General features: G+C 37.5%; 1 protein-coding gene across 1 annotated transcript in view; it reads right to left on the bottom strand.

Moving 5' to 3' along the window:
- The window catches only part of CAMKMT (calmodulin-lysine N-methyltransferase), a 444,428-nt gene that overhangs the window by 54,774 nt on the left and 365,557 nt on the right, over positions 1-24,097 (bottom strand). The window contains exons 4-7 of the mRNA XM_004447315.4: positions 14,826-14,886; positions 12,787-12,841; positions 11,672-11,735; positions 2,429-2,495 (exon numbers count right to left, since the gene is read on the bottom strand). Coding sequence (XP_004447372.3) covers positions 2,429-2,495; positions 11,672-11,735; positions 12,787-12,841; positions 14,826-14,886 — 247 coding nt within the window. The remainder of the gene's footprint in view (positions 1-2,428; positions 2,496-11,671; positions 11,736-12,786; positions 12,842-14,825; positions 14,887-24,097) is intronic.

Raw genomic sequence — 24,097 nt, 5'->3', positions numbered from 1 at the left:
TGCTGCAGGCTTTTGTGATGCTTTGTTTTAATTAAACAGTTGGATTTTTTTTTGGTTTGTACTAGTTTTAAGTTGGCTGCTAGGCACCGGCTGAGGGGAGGCGCTGTGCGGAATCCCTCTTCTTTTTAAAAACCATTTCCTAGGGGTACGTTGCTCCTGTCATGACTTTCCTTCCCATTTTTACTTCCTCTCCAAAATTAAGTCACAGGAGACATTCAGCTGTTACAAACTTCCGTCAAGCTTTGAAGTACTTTTTAATAGCCAAAATATTTGGCTCATATATGGGCTTTGTAACTATGGTAAATACCTCTTTTTTATCTGCAGCTGCTTTTATTGCATACTTTCAATTTGGAGGGGAAATTCTACATAGGCACTGAGGAACTAAAAAAGAATATTGAACTATGTCTTAGCTCTTTTGTGAATGGCTTCCTGTGATTTCTTCTCTCATGGAGCTAATGCATTCCTCACATTGTACTGGTTATTGGTGGGAAAGCAGTGGTCAGTAGGACAATGCTGATTATTACATCATCAGTTGGCATTTTCCTTTTAGCTTTTTGAAAGTTAAGTGGTCAAGTAGCTCCTTAATATAAAAGCAAGGCTTTCAAGAACTGACTCATCCATCTGTGTCCTGGGCAAGTACTTTAGTAAAGTTTGGACAAAATGCTTGCAATGGTTAAAAGGGAAGACACTGATCACAATTAATGTGAGATAAAGACATTGAAAACGTCCCCCATCTTGGAGGCTCCTGTATGGACTACTGACACACAGACTACACGGCCAGGTACTTATCAAAACAATGTGTTCAGAAACAACATTTTTGAGAAGAGAAAAAATGAAGCAAAGGTCATGTAGTAATAAGCATTTTAGATATGTCTTGTGTTAAACAACAGCATTTTGCTCCTTTACGTAACTTTAATTATTTTATGCAAAGATGATAGAAAATACTATTGCACTCCATAAGTTAAACACTTGACATTTTTATTCCTTGAATGCAACACTTTAGAAGTCTAGGTATGTTTATCAATTAGTGATTATTAACACCCAGTAAACAACATTATGTCTTGTAAAAACACAATCTCTCTTCACAGCACGAAGCTGAAATCTATTATTCCCTTGTTCCATATGCTGAAATACACTCAAATGGTCACAAATGACCTTAAGCATTAAACAAATGTAAATGAGAATAACACAGAAAATGTGCTTTTGATTGATAACTAAAAGACCAGGTTGAAAATCATGATCAAAACGAAGTCCTCTCCCAAAGGGTATGGGCTGTCTGCATTGTGCAGTAAGGGCTGCCCTGAGAAGGAAGAACACAGAATTAAGAGCAGACCCTGCTCTTCCTCTGGACCTGCTGGAGGTTTGCTGGGAAGCAGAGGTGGTGTGTTCCTTTAGAGATACACAGAGCACACTGCTCCCTGCGCCATCAGCCAACCCCGAAAATTCTAATGCAGAATTCAAAAGTACATATATGGACACTTCAATACATTCAGTCACTAATAAAAGAGAAAAAAATTTTATTCCACAGCCTCAACCCAATATGTCAATTTATCACTTTGGTTTTTAGCATTACAGCTGTTTGTTTACTTTTTAAAAAACTGGGTAGTTGGGGTGGCAGTGGGGGAATGTCTTGAACGTAGGGAAAACTCAAAATAACAAAGTAAATAAAATCCTTAATTGAAAAGGGATTTTTCTTCTAATGCCTGTGGTTAAACACATAAAGGAAAACATGCACAAATACAGATATTCTTTGTGAAAACTATTAAATGATTACTTATTCCTCAAAGTCCATAACACCAGGGTAAAAGTAACAAGAAGCATCACAGTAAACATCTTTGTTTTGGCTAAGGGTAAGTATTTCTCCTAGGTTGAGTAAGAATTAATAGACTCTCACTCTTAAAGGGAACGGATACATAGACAATTTAAAAATCTTGGAATAGAGCAGGGTGTCTCAATCATGTCAGTCCTGCCATTCTGAGCCAGGGAATTCTTTGTTGTCATGTCCTGTGTATTGCAGGGTGTTTAGCAGCATTCTTGGCCCTATCCTCCCCTACGCCCCAGTAATGACTATTTTAAAAATGTCTCCAGACACTTATAAAAGTACCCCTGGTTGAGAACCGCTAGAGTAAAGCTATTCACAAGAAAGTCCCAGGATGTGCTTCTTCCACCTCACACTGTGCAATCCCAGCCTTTAAGCCATCACCCAGCCAGTATTTAATATCCTTATCTTTAGTTTCACATCTAGTAATTCAGAATAATCAAAGCACCTGACTCATAGAGTTCTTGTGAGCATTTAACAAGATAATGCTTGTAAAGTACTTAGAACAGTGCCTGACACACAGTAGGTTCTCAATGAATGTTAGCTATTATTATTTTCAATAATCATCCACAGCATTGAGAAAAGTATTTTAAAACAAAGATTTCTTACCGGCCTGATATTTTCCGAGTCTTAAAGACACAAGCTTTCTGATTCCTTGTGATCATCTCTCTCACATCTAAGGAACACAGTTAAGAAAGCTGCAACCATCAGCAGATGAATGGATAAACAAAATGTCATATATACATATACAAAGGTAATACTATTCAGCCATAAAAAGGAATGATGTTCTAATACGTCCTACAATATGGATGAACTTTGAAATCATTATGCTAAATGAAATAAGCAAGATACAAAGGAGTAAATTTTGTATAATTCCACTTTCTTGAAATATCTGGAAAAGACAAATTCATAGAGACATAAAGTAGATTAGAAGTTACCAGCGGCTGGGAAGAAGGGAGAATGGGGAGTTATTGCTTAATAGGTACAGAGCTTTTGTTTGGTTGCACAACATTGTGAATGGAATTTATGCCACTGAATTGTACAATTAAAAATGGCAAATTTTGTCATTTAATACATATATATGTCAAGACAATAATTTTTTAAAAAGGTAATACTATGCAATAATTTTCTTGATTAACTCTTAACCTATGGAAATCTGTTCTCCCTGCAAAAGAGAGAAATTTTCTGCAATGATTATCAACTGCTTCCCCTGAAAATAACTGGAAAAAAAAGAAGCCCTAGAACACCATGCTCTTCTTGTCCCCAAGAAGGATCAGCACTGTTAAAAGGCAAGAGCTGGTAAAATCACAGAGCTCTAAACATGCTAATAGTGGCACAGGAGGAATCTGCTTGTTCCTCAAGGAGGAATGCTGTTTCTATGTAAATCACTCTAGAACAGGCCTAAAGGGCATTTGAAACCTACAAGAGAAAGCCCATAAACTTGAGGAGGATGTAGCCCCTGGAGGCACCTGGACTTTCTCACTCCCATGGTCCAATATGTCATGGCTGACCTTTTTTTTGAGGGCTGCTTACCACTATCTGCTTTATCCTTTTAGTGGGATCATGTATCTTCAAAATTCTAAGTTTATTTCTTACAGAATCTACACCTTCCAGAACAAGATATTAGTCATGTGGGGATTTCATCCAGTTCCAACCACGGTGTCGGACCTCTCTTCCCTCAACCTCAACAGAGTAGACAGAGGGTTTTACACCCATCAGGGAGGGACTACTGCCAGCAGGAAGCAGCTACAGAAGAAGGACCATCACCTTTCAGCTCTCCCTTAAGAATAAGGGTGTAAGCTCCCTGAGGGGGGAGGTGAAGCGGGCTGGTATAGGGAACTAGGGAAAGTGTGGTCAGAATAAAACCATAATAGCACCCCCACCCCCAGTCAGAAAATAGCCATGAGCCCCCACCTGGAAACCCCCTGAGGGAAGGCCGCTGCCTGAGAACACAGCTGTAACTGTTACAGCTGAAAAGCCCACTAAGGCCCTGGTCACAAGATCCATTTGAAACTCATGGGCTCAAAAGCCCTGGATAACTCCCCTGTAGGTTCCCTGAAAGCTGACAGGTGAAGATAGAAAGGCAAGCAGTTAGGAGAGCAGAGAGTGGAAATCCCTCCTTAATATGGTGAAGCGGGAGGAGGGAAGGTCTTACCTTGGGGCCTCATGCACCTGTATCAACCTGTAGCACACCCACACCCCTGTTTGGGGTATGTACATTTTTCTTTCCCCTTGTTTCTTAATAGACTCTTTTCTCCCTTGTCTACCAAAAAAAAAAAAAAAAAAGAAGGGTGTGAGAGAGGAGGAGAAGAGTCTTATCCTGACTCTACCACCAAATTCTGAATTATCTACCACAGGCAAGCCTTGCCTTTTCCCTGGGCTGCAGTTTCACCACCTGTGAAAAGGCACTTGCAGTAGTGTCATGGCAAGGTCCAGGCTTATGGTTGCTAGCTAGCAGAAGACTGTGTCATACAAGAGGTAGGAGTCCAAAGGCAAACCTCTTCCAGTCAGTGGAGAGGGCAATAGCAATCTTCTGAAACTTTCCGAGTTGAAGTATTTCCAGTCTTCTCCATGCTAGTAGGAAGGGTGGAGATGAGCAGCAGGGAAAGACTTGAAAGAAAGAAGGGAGAGAAAGATGGAGAAAAACTTGAAAAGAAAATTGTTCCTGAGAAAAAAAGTCAGTTCAGCAAAAGGCCCCTTGAAGAACTGCCTTCATAGACCCATGCTTTGGCCATCTTCTGGCACATAAGGACTTGTACAAAAGAGCCATATTTATTGAAGAGATGCTGTTGAGGAGCTGGTCCATTACATCACACAGTGCCATCTTTATGAGGCCTGTGAGAGAAATCATGGAAGGTTTCAAAGCTAGGAAAAGCTGGACTTCCTTTCACCTGTTTCTGCTCCAACATCTGAACACCACAAATCTTCTAAATGTTCTTCTTTCCCTCTTTGCTCTGGCCCCTGTGCAATTCAGAGCCAAATGTCTGACCTACCTTTAACAACCACACGGGCACCTAATGACATCTTTTCTGTACTGACCTCGCTTCCTGGCTTCATCATATTTTCTTGGCTTTTAAGTTTCCACTTGCCCTCATTTTCTCATTTATTTCATATGGCGTATTCTAAGTATCACTGTGAGTAACCTCAAAATCCCTCTTTTGGAAAAAGGCAGGTTCAAATAAACAAGAAATAAAACAATTCCAGTGAAGGCTGCAAGCTGAACTAAATTGGGCCCATGGGGAGGAAACCAAGCAGATAAGCGATGTTCCCCTATTGCTCAGAAAAGCAGATTTCCTAAATGCTCAAAGCAAGCATTGGCCAAGATCTCCATGCCAGAACAGAGCCACAGGACTTTTTAACCCAAATCTCCGTTTGAACCACCAGACACACCCATTTCTTCTCTGAGTGAATAAGCAGGTACTGTGATAGCTTTCTTCCCCCAGGAGTGGGTAGGGAAATCAATTAAGTCTCCTAATGAAGGTCTTTGTTGAGGTTTACAAAAGTGCTATAAAGCAGACTTTTTTTTTCCTGGGTGAACTTTCCTGTATGCAAATTAAATACTGTTAAATTACATTCATTAAAAAAATAAAAGAGACTAATTTGCCTACTTGTTTTGATTAACTAAAATGACACAATCAGCCTACAGTTCTGTCTATTTCAGGAAGAAAGTATTTCAGGGAAGTCTTCTAAATGAAATGTCTTGCAGAAAAGGACAGCTGACATCTTTATTCTGAGAAGAACAAAATTAGTAAAGTCAACTGACAAGAGTTTTTGATTAAGCACCTCCCCCCACTCCAGCCACACCCTGTTCAGCGTTTCCATGGCATCCAACCACATACCACAATGTGCCCAGTCCACCTGCAGCGCATATAAGTACATGACTAATCTATCAAGCAAAACATATTATTTTGTTACTGGAGGTAATACTTTTTATAAAATAGTCACAGGGAAGTTAAATTATATAACTCTGAAAACCTATTAATAATTTTTAGTAAACATCTCAACACTATATACTTTTATATAATTTATAAACCTGTGACACCAGGTGGTCAAGCTGAAGCAAGCATATGTATTTATACTCTAGAAGCAAGTTTTTAATGAAAAAAATTTACAGCACATTTAGGCTGCTTTATTTTTAGAACTGGTCAGAAAAGATATTTTGTGGTTATTATATTAAAGCAAGGGCAAAGAGAAAAAAACAGCAAAAGTGTTTTACAACATTACCTTAAGAGAAGTGCTTTAGCAGTCTGCTCTCCACCCTTTATTTTAGGTCAAATTTTGAAGTGATTCTTACAGATGGCACTGTGTGCAATAATAGATTTTGTCATTCTACTGTGTCACCTCAGAGTAATAAAGGAAATCCAATCAAATTGAGTCAATACATCCTGGATGGTGTTCAACACAATGGACCAAATTGTGTTCTCTGAACTGTACCCAGTTTCTGGAAGACTTCAGTGAAAGGTGCAGGGATGCAAAGAAAACCTTAACGTGATCTGAGCAAATGGATACAGCACAATTACCTCCAAACCCCTTGTCTGGGCAACTGGACTTCCAGAGCTACAGGATATATGCTTGTAGCTAAAAGGAAAACCAGGATTTCATCTTTAGATGTTCTTCTCAAATAAAGTGGGATTCCATTTTAATTGTTTCAGTTTATTTTTAGTTTTAACATACATATTTTTGTATAATATTAAGTCATTTAAACACACATTCTACTATATAGATGTATTTAAAATATTAGCCAACCTCTGCAATTAGTGATTGCTATATTTAACAACAGGCACATATACATTTTGAGAATTGACACTTCTTTGAAAGCAATTCACTATTTTAAAAGTTTAAATTGTGAGTCACAAAGCATTACTTTCTTGGTTTATGTTACCTTTATTTTCATAATAGCATCGAAAGTGAGATTATAATATAAATCCTGTTTACTTTTGACTTCCAAAGGTTTAAAAAATGTTTGACGTGGCAATATTTGCCAATGTAAGACTTCAAAAATTCTTAAATGTGCTTTTTACTCAAATGTATTGAGAAGATAATATAAAAATACTGTGAATTCCCTGTTAGTCAATGCCAACTGTTAAGTTTATGGACAAAAGGCCTCTTCATCCAGAGGGTGCTGAGGAAATGCAAGATGACACTAACCAAATCATTCTACTTTTCAGTGAATCAGAATGGTTTAATGAGAAAAAACACAAGCTTTGAAGTAAAATGAATCTGTTCTCTAGTCCTATTTCAAATACTTAGTAGCTGTTTGGCCTTAGGTAAATTAACCTTTTGGAGTTACATCTCTACAACAGGAATAACACTTATTTTATAGGGTTGCTATGAAGCCTAAAGGAGTGTCACATATGATTGGCCTGACACACAGTAGGTGCCTCATTCATGTAAATTCATTATCTTTTTTAATAAGTACAGACAAAACCTTTGGTAGGATGGAAAGGCTGGTAATAGTCATTGAAATGAGGTTTGGTAGTTAAGTTTTATTTTTTTCCCTTGTGCTCAGAGCTATGTGAACATTTATATTATAGAATTTAAAATACCTGGGAGGAATCAGAGAACTTCTGTCCTGTCGTTTCCCAGATTCTTTCACATGTATAAATGTAGTCTAGCCAAGGCAAAGTCTGTGTTTTTAACCTCTGTTACAAATTGAAAAACGTTTTAGACTAAACACTAGGTGCCTAGATTAAAAAATCATTATTGGAACTACAAAAAATTTTTAAAGGCACACTTAACTTTTCATCCATAGTGAGTCATATCATATATCATATCATATCATATTATTTATGTTATATTAACAATTATTGTTTCCCATTATTTGCAAACATCCTTTTTAGGAAGAGACAGCAAGATGTCCAATCCTTATTACCAGTGACAGTTGTTTCCACAAATAACATCTGTGGCATTTGACTGTGTTGTAATTAACCAGCCAACAGAATTACTGTACTCATTTAGCCTGCTCTATTCCTTATTCAGTGGCTTAGGGATGATATTTTCACAACCATAGCTATCAAAGTATTGATAATTACCAATGCCAGTCAATTGGAATGTCAACTCCATGAGGACAGGAACTATGTTTGTCTTGTCTGCTGCTATATATTTAGCACCTGAAATGGTACACAATTAATACTGGGTTGAATTAATTTTGAAAGATATTTGTTGAACTGCTACCCAATGAGAGGCACATAGAGTTCACTTATGGCTCATCTAGTAGACAGAAATAGAGCTGGCAGGGATACTGGAGAAAAGGGCATGGACACAGGATAATGGCCTGGGATTCCCAAGTTCTGAATAGCCCAGGCTGCATGGTCCACAGGAAGCCTATTTCATTAATTACTCAAGTTAGGAAGTCTCTTAACTAAATAATATTAAACCAGGGGTTTTTCTTTTAAAAATAACAGGAGATTTATCAATTTTTGGAGAATCCTAAGCTCCAGACCATGGTTCAGACTATGCAATATGTGGGTATAAGATGTTTCAGTCACCAAGCATTGGCATATTTTGCAAATAACACACTTGAGGTTTACTAAGGATGGGTAGAAGCAGGGTGCCTGAGCTGGGTGGATTAATGAACATAGCTACAGAAGCTCATTCACTATTAGATGTTGAACATTTATTCACTATAATTTGGAAGAGGCTTAGCACCAACAATAACCCAGTATACCAATTCCCTCCCTTATTCTTGTGTCACTGTCATCACCAGCTATGAACCCTTATTGAGTTTTAGCTATGGGCACTTGGAGATTTCTTTCTCTATTATACTAAAAGGAGAGGACAAGAAAGAAAGAAACACATATCACACTATTTTAGGATAATTTGAGAACTGGACGAGCTAAAGGATCCCACTTTCGAATGTATCCTTTTTTCTCTTAGGGTTCAGATAAAATGGCACCTTTAGGGAAGGGCAGTTGTCAGGTAGAGGGGCTCTGAGATGCTCCTGGCTTAGACCCAGCAGTGTAGGACTCAAAATATTTAGGACTTACAACATTCATTTATACCTCAAGCCCTAATCTCTTTTCAGATATTCCTGTTTAATAAATCTCAGATCAACATCCAGCTTTCCAGGGTCAATAGAAGACAGAACTGATCCATTGGAAGCATTTTCAGGAGATAATAAACAAGCACACAACTGGTTATATGCTTCTATGATATAAAGATTCAGAATTTATCCATTCATTGCCTCACATATTACAAAACAGAAATAACAGGGAAGATTAAAAGGGAAATCAGAAAATGCTTTTTTAAAAAAAGGTAAAAATCAGAGTCTTATAAGCCTAAGAGACTAGGAAGTAAGGCTCAGTTGGATTCATTAAATTCAGATGCCAAGAACAACAAAAATAATTTTTAAAATGATGAGAATAATACACAGGCCAATACTCAGATGTGATGTGCAATTGCCAGGTCGATTTTCAATTACATTTCACTGATGTATTCATTTGTTTCTTAATGTGCTCATCTTGCCCATTAAGAATAATTAGCAGTTTTGCTTAGAGATTTTCTGCTTTCTGGCAATGTTTCTCCTGTTTTTTTGTTGACATCCACTTTTACTTTTTAGAAAGTAATTTTTGGATAATATCCTACAATTGCCATATAATTTAGGCTTCCTAAAATTTTAAAGAAAAGATGTAAACAGTAATTTTTAAATGAGTTTGTTTCTATCTATATGCATCAACAGTATGTGATTCGGTGAATTAGTTATTCCTACAAAAAGTGGGCACACAAATAGGAAAAAAATTCATTCATATTAACCTCACTCACTAAAACAGATTACGACGAATGCCAATTGCAAGCTCCGTTAGCGAATCAAGAATAACATTAGTATTAAAAGCAGGAAAAACACATTGCCAATTTTTAAGGCTTCATGCATGCTCTCTCCTTTTAATTAAAAAAAAATTAGATCTGGTTACAACAGAAAAAGGCACACAAACATAGAACAACTGCATGATAAAACTGAACTCCATCAGGAAAGTCTTAAGAGAGGAAATAAAACACTACCAGTTTTGGTCTGCATCCTGAAAGGACCTACTTTATCTACATTGTAAAGTTCTTCCCCTCCTGCCCTTTGGCACCCTGCTATATTAAACCCATTGTAAAACCCAGCACAATAAAGCACTCTCAGGGCTGAGCTTCTGAGGACCAAATGTTAAAAATCCATTTTCTTGGGAGGGGGCTGTACCAATCATTTCTTTGAAAGGCCGGCAGAGTGAATACAGAATCTGAGATTTCCTCTCTGATTTCAAGAGCTGGCATGGCATCTCTGCTGTTTAAAGCAAAGGTGTGTTAATTAATGACATTAGCGTTTCTTCCCTTCTTTGGGAGCTCTGTAGCTTAGCTCAATAATAATTTCAGTACAATTAAATTTACATACTGACTACACATGCTTCCCATAGTTTAATAAAAATTCTAATTGGTTTCTGACATTAAATGAGACACCTGCTGGCTTGAGAAAAACCTCAGGATATTGTGGCTATAATGACCTTCTCTTGCCCAATAATCCTGCTTTTTTTCCCTCCAAAACATCCGTTTGGGCTGTGGCGGCATACCTGACTTCCTCTTGCTCTCTGTTTTCCCTGACAAGTGGAGGAGGAGCACAGAGAAATGATACAGTGCATGGAATAACTCAGAATAGAGCAGAGTGAATGAAACAACATCAGCTCATCTTCAGGAATATTTTGAAAAACTTGCGACAGTCTCAAGATTATGATTAAAATCCTACATTTTAAAAAAGGAAGCACCTTTTGTGATCTCTTTTCCCTTGTGTGAAAGGCCAAGATTATGATTGGCTGTTTTTCCTTCCTGAAAAAAAATTTTTTTTGAAGTCTGTCAAGCAATTAGCTGGGTGGGGTTCTGTCGAGCACACGAGTGCTGCTGAACAAGATTAGCTTCTGTTGCTTCTTGTAACCTCCTTTCTCGTGTTTTTGCAGGCTGACAGAACAGCTGCAAATTTTATGTTCAAAAAAATTATATAGCAGAGTTTGAAAAAGAAAATCCAAAATAGGTTTTATGTAAGATACCACAAAAATCAAAACTGCTTTGGCATTTTAGAAGCATAAAATTTTAAATAAGTAGACTTCCTACATCATCATATAAATGTAAGGCACACCAAAAAGTCCAAAGCAAACATATCTCTCACATTTCCTCTCAGTTTCTAAAGGTTGTTAACTGTCCATGAACAAATCAGTTTGATTCCTAAAGAAGCCACAAATTGTGCTTGCTTTCTTAAAGTACAGTTCAATTTTCATGAACTCTGTGTACATATTAGTAAAGCATAACCTAATATAATGGGGTTTGAAATACGATAGCATAGCAGAAAAGACGAAGGATGGGTTTTAGAATCCTAAATAAAAGGAAATAATGAAAAATTGCTCACTGTTTCCAGTGGGGAATGCAGATAACTCATCAGCAACTAGAGTAGATACGATATTACATGCTAGGTACAATATCACATGCATAAAATACAATATCAAAAATGAAACTGGAAGTTAATTTTTGCAAACATTATCCAATACAGTAAATGTGAAATAATTGCTTTCATACACGCAAATCTCAATGGAAATAAAAGAAAAAGAATGCTTGAAAATTATTATGGAACAAATTTTATATTACCTTACATGGCCCACAAAATGTAGGCTCCTTTAATGAGAAGTGAATATAAAAATCCATCGAGAGGAAAAAACCCACGTAGTTTTTATGCAACTAATTCCATATATTTCTACTTCTTCTTAATTACTTATGGGGGGGGGGGACTCCTTTTTAATACCCCATGCTGTCTTTCTTTATATCAATTGTTACTCAGCCGGGAAAAAGGAATGAGCACAACAAACCCGTTTTCTATCTGAATAAGGATACTTCTGATGGCCTTTTCATTCCCATCAGTTAACAGAACTTCTTTGACATCTGCAGAAATAGCAACCTGAAAAAAAAAAGGGAGCACAGCAAACAATGAGCAAATATGCTTGTCTGTGTGGAAGTGAAGGCAGGAGTGACAAGCCTTCAGTATCATGCTTCCTCACCTATTTCTCCGTAACAATCTTCAATCTTTTTTCATTTTATGTCTGCATTATTTTAATCATTCAATCAAATCAGTCAATACTTTTATCATTCCATTTGCGGGAGCCTCTATCTTGCTATCATTCTGTTCGGTAATTGCATTGTGACAGCGGATGATGGTATTCTGAGAGGCTTTCATTTGTGGGCTTCTGTTTATCTAGTAGAGCCATCATACAAGGCTGTCACTCTGCCTTTCAGCTTGCTTCTGTCTGACTGCCTGATGCCCTTCATATAACTTTGCATTGCAGGCAGATGGCTTTGTGAGGGTAATTTTTTTGTGAGCTTTGACATGCTCGCACATTGGGCTGTAACCTCGACACATTGTATAAGAGCGACAGGTTTGTCAAATGCCAATCAGTGTAACAATATGCTTTTATTTGTAGAGACATAAAAACTTGTCTAATGCACTGTGCTGCTACATAATATCTCCTGAATACATGACTCAGAACCCAGAGAATGGGGAACGACGTTCCTGAATGGCCAATCTAATTCAAAAGAATCTAATTACTGAGCGCTCTGGATCATGTTTGTTGGTGTAATAATGCAGGCAAAACATTAGCAGCTATATCATGGTGCTCCAACTGTGATTCGCCAGGCTATTCCTGTATCTTAGCAAATGGGACTATAATCTGAAAAAAAAAATGCTTTTGCTATGGCAAAGAAAGACTGTGCGAGGCCTGGAATGTCACAACAAGCGATATTGACTACACTGAGGTAAAATGTTTCTGCTCATCGAGGCAACCATAAAATCAATATGATCCGAAAGTAAGTCAATCTAGAAGGTCTCGCAAGACCCGGCAGCTTGACCGCAGCTGATGCTGTTGACGGTTCTCTGACCCAGCAGTTGGAGGCCCTGGAACATTTTTCCTTTTGTTCCTCCCTCTGAATGGGATTGGAATTGAGAAAAGACCTACCATGAGCCCAGCCAAGCATGTCATGCCACCCCCTAGCTCACACACAGCAAGGTCTCTGAAAGAGAGAAAAGAAATGGTAGAACCCATACAAATTAGATGAAAATGGTCAGAGAGATATATATGTTACAAGAACAAATTGCCATCTGCACTAAGAACGGCGCTACCAGGAAGTTGTAGAGACATGACTAGGCTACCTCATGTCGTTTTGCGTTTTAAAAATAATTATGAAATAGAAAAGTCACAAAGCAGGCAAATCAGTGGGGGTTCTCTCATTAGTGTTCACTGCAACATTACCACCGCTGAGCTGAAAAATCTGAGAAGGTTCCCTTTTTTTCCCTTGTCAATGGCGCTGTCTTTTAGAACTAAACTAGCTAGAGTAGCGAAAGATAATTGTTAAGAAAGGATAACACTGTTAATCCACATTCATTCCTTCAAAAACAGTTAGACAAGTAAATGAAGAATATATGTAAGTGTGTATATACCTATATTATGGTCACATACACACAACACACACACAAATAAATGCAATCCGGATTTTTTTTTTTTAATTCTAAAACAAACTGAAACATTTTAGAAAGCTGAACCGCCCCCATAAAGAACAATTACACAAAGAGCATTTGGCAATTAACACTTAAATCACAATTGACCCCAACACAACACAGTGAATAAACAATGCAGGGACATAATATGGTTAAGCCAGTAAATGTGGGCTAAAATAAAGACTGGGCTCTGACTTCACCTCTTAAAAGTAAAGCAGCTCAGAGTTAAAGCTGACAGTCTAGTGTGGCACTCTGCGCTTACCTTCCCCTTTGTGCCAAAATATCAGCCCTCAACGTGTGACACTCTCGCCCTGGCCCAGCGCTCGCTGATTGGAGCTCCAGTCAGGCTTAAGCACAGCAAGATGGGCAAAGGGCAGACTTCTAGGGCAGCTCTGCAGCCCAAATTCAAAATTGCCCTGTTCTTATTTTACAGGCTGTGACTCTTAGGACTGTTTTTTCTTCCCAGTTTGGGAAGTTTATTACCTAAGGGGGAGAAAAACAGAAGAACTAAAGGGGGCGGGGGAGTTTGTGGAAGGAGAGGAAAGGAGAGGAAACCAAGCAAGGACATTCATACATTGATAATCATTGAATGAGTATTTAATTATTCAAATCAATCACAGACTGGTAAATATGGACCCATGGAGCTTAAAAAAAATACATACTTATTGACCCAATCTTGTAAATACATATTGTTAAAACATATACCATGATCCCTAATGGCTTATCTGGAATCTTAATATGCTGTTCAGAAAGTATATATTGGAGGATTTTTATAAAATGAGAATTTAAATGAAAAAATTTTTTTCTAGGTTTGCCAAACATTTTTAGATTTTTAAATAAAAGGACTTTATTTTTTCTCCTAAGTTCCATCCATGGATTTGATCTATAATACACATTAACAGTTGAAAACATTTATTTCCATAGCATGAGACTGTAGTAGTAATTTTATTTTACAAATGTAAATTGCTAAATATATAAAAATACTTCTAAAACCAGGGGTGAAATGACATCTTTAAGTAATAGCTGGGGGATATTTATCAAATATTCCATAGCGACTTTACTAGCAGAAGTTTAAAGAATGTCTTTATTGTTTTGTTTTGTTTTTTGACCTTCACAATCAGCTAAGGATTGATTGGAGCTTCACTTTTGTTTTCCCAAAATCAAAGTGAAATAAAATGCCTCCAGTGGAAATCAAAAGCCTTTGACATATAGCAAAAAGCTTGCTGTGCAATACTAGTACCCAAAGGCAATTCGGATTTCTTTTTCAGAAGCAACATGTTCTCACTGTGAACCTTTCTTTTCTTTTATTTCCTTTTCTTTTCTTTCTTTCTTCCTTCCTTTCTTTTCTTTCTTTCTTTCTCCCTTTCTGTTTTTTCTTTCCTTTATTTCTTTTAGTGTTTTTAACAATTTAATTTGAAGAGTGTAACCACAGGAATCTTTAATATGCAGCTACAACACATATAATGGGCTAAAAAGTATCTTTTAAGTGCAGTTCTGTACCTGAACAGATTACTGTGCTTGAGGCAGTAGTAAGCCAAAACCTCTTCAGAGGGCCAGATGCCTAGAAAACACAAGAGGATAGACTTTTTAATTACAGAAGTCCTTCTCATAAGAAATGGCCTTTAAAAATAATGTTCAGTTCAAGCTATTTCAACTTGGATCAAATTTAACATAGCTAATTTTTGTAATGTCATACCACATGAATTGTTGTTTTTATAATGGTGAGATTTATAATCCTTTCCCTCAGGAAAATAGTAAAATATTCTAAATAAATTTTACTAAATTTCAATAACAACAAAAACAGCAAAAACAATGACAACTGAAATTACAATCAATATCAAAAAATTAAATTTTAATGGCATTTCAGGTAGATCTTAATCTTGCATACATGCACCTTTTTGGACAATTAATAAGCATCAATTGAAGACATACTATGTCTTCAGTCAATGTTGGGCAAAAATAAATGGAAAAATCACTTGAAAGAGCAAACGAAACCACTGAGGTAATTATACCTTTTTGTTTGATTCCATATTAATGTTTATGTTTTTAATATACACGATTATTTCCTTTCTTCAACTGAAAAAATCAAATTTGAGTATAAAATTAAGAAATTTTAATTTCACCAACTTTGACACATTTTAAAATTTAACAATAATCCTGCCCACTAAATTCCATCAACAGGCATTTTCTAAAATTGTCATCTATAAATCATTGATTTGGAAGACTTCCATAGTATTCACAAATGGATTTGAATTGCTTTAAAGAAAGATAAACATATCTGGAAATTATAGTTTCTAAGTACTTATCACTAAATGGCAGGATTATGAGTACTTTTAATATTTTCTTTTTACTTTGTATTTTCCCAAATTTTTACAATGAGCATATATTATATTACCCTTATAATCAGAATAAAACAGACTTGTAAAAAAAATTGTGTGTTTTTCCCCCAAGTGGTGAGATGCAAAGATCAGGCAAGGCACCAGGCATCTAGCATTGCCTGAGGTTGAGAATGTCATGTGATTCTGGGAAAGAGCAGCAAAAGTTAGCATTAGTGCCTTAGCACTAATCATTTGGCCAGTGGGTCTTGATGCAATATTGAAATGCTTAAAATGGCTTACTCCCCATCCCCGATGTATTTCCAACTTTGAGGAGTAAACAAATCCGAACATTTCAAAGAAGAAAATGTCAGAGAAATAGTTAAGAGTCCTAAGAGATGCAATGGGTAGACAGACGAAGAAGTGAAGAGATGACTCCATAATCTGCAGCAGAGTCCAGTCGGGCATACTCACTACCCCAACCTGTATGTTAGTGCTGGTAAAAATAACAACCTGGGGGCTGGGGGAAGGTGGGGAATGACAAGGAAAACTAATAAAGTGTTTGGAGCTGGATTTATGAGGAAAGTTAGGGGCACTGGAGTGTAGCCGCTAAGATCACAGGCATTTTGGAACCAGACTCTTGGGACTCTAGTCCAGCTCTGCCACTCCCTAGCTGCATGCCCTTGGACAGGTTTCTTAGCCTTTCTGTGCCTTTGGCTCCTCATACAGAAAATATGATGCTAGTTGTGAGGATTAAACGAGTAAACTGCATGCAATGTGCTTAGAACTGTCCCTAACTCATAACAAGTGCAAACAAAAAGTTAGCTGTTAATTTTGGGTGTTGTTGTTATTCTCTGTAAAGAGAGATGGAAGAGTAGATGAGAGAATATGTGAATCCTAAACAATTATCCCAATAACTAGAAATATGAAGAACCACTTCAAACTGTTCCTATACACAAGCTGTGGTGTGACCCGAAAGTCCTAGTACCTGGAATACCTTCTCATAAGAAGAACTCTATAAAGACTAAAGTACATAATAAAAATCTCTGAATTTGCCTAGGACAGTATTCTATACCAAGTGGATATAATCACCATAATGATGAATTTCTTTATGCCTTTAGTAGATGGTTGCAAGGTTTTTAAAAAATAATGATGGGGAAAGATATTTAAGTAAAATTCAAGCCTTGATTAAGTACAATAATGTGACTTCTAAATACATAGTCTTTTAAAAAATAATTTTACAATTTTCTCAAAAATTATAGAAGCTGATTTTTAAAATAAATATGAAAAATACAAGGAACAAAGTAAAAAAAAGTAATATTCTACCTCTAGGTTATAATCACTAACATTTTAGACATCATTCTAGGCATAAAGATATTTTGCACCAATGTGTTCTCACACAGGTATTCAATAATCTGATTTTGCCCTACACAATGGGTGGTGGATAGATTTCCATGACAATAAAATATACCTGCATCACTATTTTTAATGACTGCCTAGGTATTCTATTTATGCATCATAATTTACTTTACCAGGTCTCATTTGCTAGACATTTATATTAGTTTCTAAGTTTTTAGTTTTATGAAATAATAAACAGTGGTGCAGTGAAGACACATTTTTCCAACATATTTTACTTTATCTTTAGGTTAAATACTCAGAAATGGGATATCAGGTCAAAGGATAAGCACATTTCACATCTTGATATGCTCTACCAAATAGTCCTCCATAAAATTTATACCAAGTTATACCCCTAAAAGAGGGTTCTTTTTTTCTCAAAGCCTTTCAAGATGAGACTTCATCAATCTATTTTATTTTTGCTAATTAGTTAATTTTAAGAAAGCTATCTCAATGCAAATTAAAACCACAATAAGGTATTACTACATACTCACTAGGATGGCTATTCCCAAGAAGTCAGAGAATAAAAATGTTGGCAAGGAGGTGGAGGAATTGGACTACTGATAGGAATGTAAAATGGTGCAGTCACCTTGGAAAACAGGCTAGCAGTTCTTCAAAAAGTTAAACATAGAGTTACAAATTGACTCTATGATTCCTAGGTTATATATAAAAACATATCCACACAAAAACTTATACACGAATGTTTATCACAGCATCATTCATAACAGCCCCAAAGTGGAAACAATCCCAATGTCCAATGATTGATGAGTGGATAAATAAAATGTGGTATATCCATGCAATGGGATATTATTCTGGCTTAAAAAGAAATGAAGTACAACATGGATGGAGCTTAAAAACATTGTTCTAAATGAGAGAAGCCAGTCACAAAGGACTACATATTGCATAGTTTCATTTTATTTGAAATATCCAGAACAGGCAAATCCATAGATTAAGAATGGAGACTGGTCTTTGCTGGGAGAGTTGGGGAGAACTAGGGAGGAACTGCTAATGGGTAGAGGGATTCTTCTGGGGGTGATGAAATGTTCCAAAATTGATTATGGTGATGGTTGCACAACTGTGATATACTAAAACCCACAAATTGTACACTTTAAAATGATATGAATTGTATCGCAACAAAGATGTCATTGAAAATTATCTCATTCTTCTTTGTGGAAATAGTAGTCTTTTAAAAAAAGACATTCTTTTCAAAGAGTTATACATGCACATAGTTTAAAGAGTCAAGTTCTCTGAGAATGGTTAAGGCAAACAATAGTATCCAATCCCTCTCCCTTATCTTTTTCAGTCCACAGAAACTACTCTCAACACTTTTAGCTGATTCTTCTGGTACCATATTTTCATATAATACGTCTGTATTGCTATTCCCTGAGTTTTCAGTTTTTGGCAAAATCTATTGATTTTGTGCTTTTCATTTCCACTTCCCTCCTCAAACCACACATCACATTCCTTAATCCCTGCTGCCATCTTCCTATTATAAATAAATTGTAATTTTGGTAAGATAAATACTTACTGTCGATTGCATTATGATCATGAAATAAAACTGAGCCTTTTTAGGTACACATTTTTGTTTTCCCTGGAGTTCATAATTTCTTTTTTTCCTCATTTGCTAAGATTTTTATTCTATCTCAAACTCTGACAGTTGTTTAACTATCCCCCCAGTACACGTATTCACATCAGATATTCTATTAATCTCTTGAGGAAATCTCTCCTGAACTGCCTTAGTTTGGGCTGAATGCCATCTACTCCTGTTACGCAGCTGATATCCTGGTATCAATCTTCACTATCATTCCAGGCTTCCTCATTTGTTTTCTGTCTCCTCTGTTGTCTTCTTTCTTGGTTTATTCCCACATCTTAGTGTAACACATATTTTAGTAGCTTCTTCAGAAAAGGTGTATGGGAGGTAAATGTTTACGAATTTGCATGACTCAATGGGTAATTTCAATCTGGAAACTCCATGCTCTTCAATTCTTGGAAAGTTTCTTGAACTACTTCATTGATTATCTCTTTACCACCATTTTTCTCTTTCTCTGGAACTCTTATTATTTGGAAGTTGAATATCCTGAATTCATCCTCTAATTTTATCTTCTCTCTCCTGCTAGAAGAGGAGAGATGTTTTCTATTTTCTTGGAGATTTCCTCAATTTTATTGTCCAACCCTTCCATTGTTCTTTTAATTTATGTCATTGTTCTTGGTGGAGTTCTCTTAATATTTTTTTTTACAGAACATCCTACTCCTGTTTCATGATTCTCTTAACTCATTGAGGATATTAATTAGTTTGTTTTAAGTTTTCTTGTCTTTACACAGTCTGTTTTCTTCAAGTTGTCTTTTTCTGTTTATTGGTTTTGGTACCTGCCCTATTAAAAGCTTTCCTCAGATTTCTGCTAATTATTTGTTGTTTGCTTAAATGTAAATGTAGAAAGACATAAATCCCGTTCGAGGTGAAGAGGCTGGTATGTGTATGGGGGGGAGGGGGTAGTTTCAGCATGCAGTCTGTTTGTGTTCACGTAATTCCTCACCCTGCTTTTGGTACAGATTCTCTACTTTCAACTATGTCTGGTGTCACACAATGAAAAAACTCTCCGTTTAACTCTATCCAGAGAATAAACCTCCGATCTTCTTCTCTTGGGGTAGAGGAGGAGTAGTTGCCCAGTATACTGAAATAAGGATGGAACTGTTTCTTTTTTTGCCCCCTTCAATTTCTATTTTTTAGAAGTACCCGGTATCACCAATTCCTGAGCCTTTAGAGGTTTCAGAAGTATAAACTGGGTTGATTCTCAACTTTCCCACCTGCTGGCTTGGAATTCACCTTTCTCACATCTGCTAACTAGTTCCAAGTTATGTTGTTGAGGTAGTACACTCTCCCATTCTATCACCTTAAAAACAGTCCTTTACAGTGGTTTAGTGGGGTTTCTGAAGAGAATTAAATACATCCATTCAATCTCTATCTTTACCTAAAACTCAGAAATATATGGTCTTCTGAATATAACCGTGGGATAGTCCTGAGATCCAAAACATACAGTAACTACACTTATCTCCCATAGAGTACATTTTAGCATGAATACTTTAAGCTCTGAGTAGTGGGATTTCAGCATAGACTCAGGAAGAACAGTGACTAGCAACACTCCATGGAATTGAGGAAAATTCACTGGAAGAGTTATAAGAATAATTTTTAGAAGGATATGTAAGCCAAGACCTCATGTGAGGTCCATGGTTTTTATACTCTATTAATAATATTGCTCTATCAATCAGTCAAAGGCACTTCTATTCCCTTGCCCTCACCAGGTGAGGCAATTCTCCAGGGCATGTATACAGGGTACATAAAAATGTTTGGATATTTTCATAGTGGTTTCAGTTAAAAATGACAACTGAGGGAATGTTAAGTTCCTAGCCAGGGGAGCTCTATCACATGCACCAATGGAACAGCAGCAATCCCCCAAATGCAATGGCAAAGACCAGTAAAGATGGATGATCCAACAATGAGCCCTTGATACTGATGGCTACGATTATCAGCCTGTGTGCCTGAAATATGAACTAAGCCTAGAGCTGCAGGGTGCCTAAAAGTTACCTCCTGAGAGCCTCCATGTTGCTCAAATGTGGCCACTCTCTAAGCCAAACTCAGCATGTAAATACCCCAGCATGGGACATGATTCCCAGAGATGAGCCTCTCTGGCGCTGAGGGATTACTACCAAGCACCAGCTGATGATGTAACTAGAAAAAGACCTTGAATAAAAGGGTCAACTCAGGCCAGCGGAATATTTCAGCCTATATGTAATATCAGGTATTAAAAATTGATTTATGACTTTGGATAAAAGGGGGAAATGGAAAGGATAAATGAGTTTATATGGTGATGAGTCTCCAAAAAAGAGTCAGAAGGTCATCATAGGGGTAATGCTTACACACACCTCAGCAGGGTCCCAGAGATGGCCAGTAGATAGAAGCCCAGGTGCTGGTTCTCCTGAGGACTACAGAGACCCACAGGTTCTATGGTCATGGCAGATGGCTCTGGTGTTCAGTGCCATGTCAGTTGGCCCTACTTTGGAATTTGTGTTCCAGAGTGTGATGGAGTTGAACTCAGATATGACCTTTCTACACATGCCTCTTCTGTTACTTTTACTGGACCTGTGGTTGGCGTTGGGGTTGGTATACACTCAGGAGACCTGAATCTCTGGACTGTCCATGAGATAGCCAGGCCCTGAGCCTCAGCAGACTTGCAACTCCTACCCTCTGGTTTATTGGACTTACCCTGGCCAGCCAACAGGGAGGTGAAGAAGGTCAACCACCACACCAGGGAGCCAAGTATGCCTACAACTGCAAGCAGGAGAATTGCATCCATCATCCATGTGGACTCTAAGCCCCCTCTTGATATAGAGGGGGAGTGGACATAACCATCACAGGGTCCACAGGATGGAGGAATAGAGTATGGATTAGACTGGACTTACTGGTATTCTACCATGGAATTATTGTGATTAGTAATGGAAGAAAATGTAGCATTGACATGGAGAAAGTGGCCACAGTAGTTGCTGAGGGTAGGGAGAAGGAAGAAGAGATATGACGTGAAGGCATTTTCAGGACTTGGAGTTGTCCTGGGTGGTACTGCAGGGACAGATGCTGGACATTGTATGTCCTACCATGGCCCACTGGGTGGACTTGGGGAGAGTGTAAACTACAATGTAAACCACTATCCATGTGGTGCAGCAGTGCTCCAAAATGTATTCACCAAATGCAATGAATGTGCCGCGATGATGAAAGAGTTTGTTGATGTGGAAGGAGTGCAGTGAGGGGGGTGGGGGCTATATGGGGACCTCATATTTTTTTAATGTAACATTTAAAAAAAAATAAAGGGAAAAAATTCATTTAAAAAAAGCAGCACAAAACAGTTTAATTAATGGTTTGTTCTAGATAACTTGGTCTCTAAAGCACATGTCATGAATTAGGATACTCTTTAAAAGTTATCCAGAGGCATGTAGTTTCCTGTTCCTTAGTACTTTCTATATAAATCAAATGAGTTTATCTCATAAGAAAAAAGGCTTCCTTCAGCCTTTGGGCCCCTGTAAAAGCGACAGTTAAATAAGAATTCTATTTAGAAAAGGAAGAATACAATATTCTATAATATTTTTAATATTCTAGAAAATTCTAATACTTCCATGGACATTCGGTTTCATGTTTTCTTTCAAACAAAGTCTTAGATTCCTGCAGATACTTCCGTCAGAGTTGAGCCCATTGAACTTGCTAGACTTCAGAAACCCTGTAGCCAGCCAGCACTAAAATATGAAAAACTAGTTGTCTGTGTAGCACTAGTGAAGAGGAAAATTGGCAGTGTGATCTATTTAATGTACACAGCCACTTTTTCTGTTGTTGCTGGTAAAGTAGCTAGTTTCAAATTATTTTAAATGACAAGTTTTGTGAGCCATGTGAAAACAAACACTGCACCCATTATTAACCTGAAGGTTGAATAAATCCTAAAATTAAGTGACCATATGCAGGGGTTAATAGACAGAGGCTCTACCTAAGCATTTGAGAACTTCCATTTGAGAACTTTCTGCTTCCCACTGTTCTTTTTTAGAGGAAAGTCATGGAACAAGCAGTACTACGGGTTCCCTCCTCTTACCTAACTGCTTCTACTTTCCCTGTGATGAAAACACACCCAGCTCTGGCAGTAGAGATCCGGCTTCTCTGTGATCAACTAATGTCTACCCACACAGAACCTGTCTTAACCCTTCTCAAACTAACGGCTCATGTTCATCATGCAGGAGTCAGAAGTGAGGCCTCTGTCAAATCTGGGACTCAAGTGGAAAGGCCAGATACTCCTAGCTAAGACATTGAACCCTATGAAAGAAGAAATGCATTGGTGGGAGTTACAAAAAGGAAAAGGTGCTCGTGCGGGAATGGGTAATACGCCTCTTGGACTGTTTTCGGTGTTTGCACACTATCTCCTTTTCCTTAAACGCAACTCACATTTTCGAAGTGTCAACCCAGAGTGGAAATCTGGAAGAGGACTACAGAAGGCTCCACAAATATTTATTGGGCACTTACTATGTCTCAGGCCTTGTGGATCAAAATGGAATGAGATAGCATGGTAACTGGAGCTTCAGTTTAGTTTATTAGTATTTATTTATTAAATAAATAATTGTACAAGTAATGTCCTTAATTAAAATTATAATAAATACTATGTAGGAAAAATAGAGGGGGCTTATGAGAGAGCCTATCACCCAGGACTCACCTGGTTGGGCAGAGTCCATCAAGGAACAGTACCTGCATAACTGGCATTTCAGCTGAGCCCCAGAGGATAAAAAGGCAAACGAAGGAGGAAGAAGGGGATGGGGGGCGGGGGATGGTCCACAGAAGGGGAACTCCAGGAGATAAAGCTTGGAAGAGGAGAAGAGCTTGAGTGATAGGAATGGAAATAAAGACTGGAAATGGAGCTGTAGAATAAAGGAGAAAGGAAAACAGTAGTACAAGATGAGACTGGAGGGGTGGTTAGAAGCCAGATCCTATAGGCATGATCAGATTTACATTTTAGAAGATAAGCCAGAGTACTCTAAAGAGAAGAGATTGGAAAAGAAACAAGAGGAGACTGGGGGAAGCAGGTAGGAGGCTTCTAGGCTACTGCAATTACCTAGCCGAGAGCTGATAGTGACCTGGGTGATTGTTACTGAAGATGAAGAAAAACAGAAAGATTTGAGATATATTTAGAAGGTACACTGACAAGACTTAATTGATTAGAGAAAGGGGTAGTAAGTATAGGGAGGCATCGTGTATGACTTAGGTTTATGGCACAAATAAGTGGATGGAGGGTGTACAGCAAAAATATGAAGGATTTTCCTTCAATTTCATATGAACTGAGGAGGTTGGGTTTATAGTAACACAAACAAACAAATAAATAAACAACACCAGTCAGGGGCCTGGAGTCTGGTTCTGGCTCTACCACTAATAAATTATGTGATCTTGGGAAGGAATTTAGCTTTTCTGAGCTGAATCCTTATCTGCAAAAAAACTAGATTATGTCTAGGGGGCCTTCAAGCTATAAAAATCCACAATTAAAA

Source organism: Dasypus novemcinctus, chromosome 17, assembly GCF_030445035.2.
Source record: "Dasypus novemcinctus isolate mDasNov1 chromosome 17, mDasNov1.1.hap2, whole genome shotgun sequence".
In the NCBI taxonomy this organism is placed as follows: Eukaryota; Metazoa; Chordata; class Mammalia; order Cingulata; family Dasypodidae; genus Dasypus; species Dasypus novemcinctus.
Note: the sequence above shows the minus strand (reverse complement) of the source record. Positions and strands in the feature narration are given on the sequence as shown.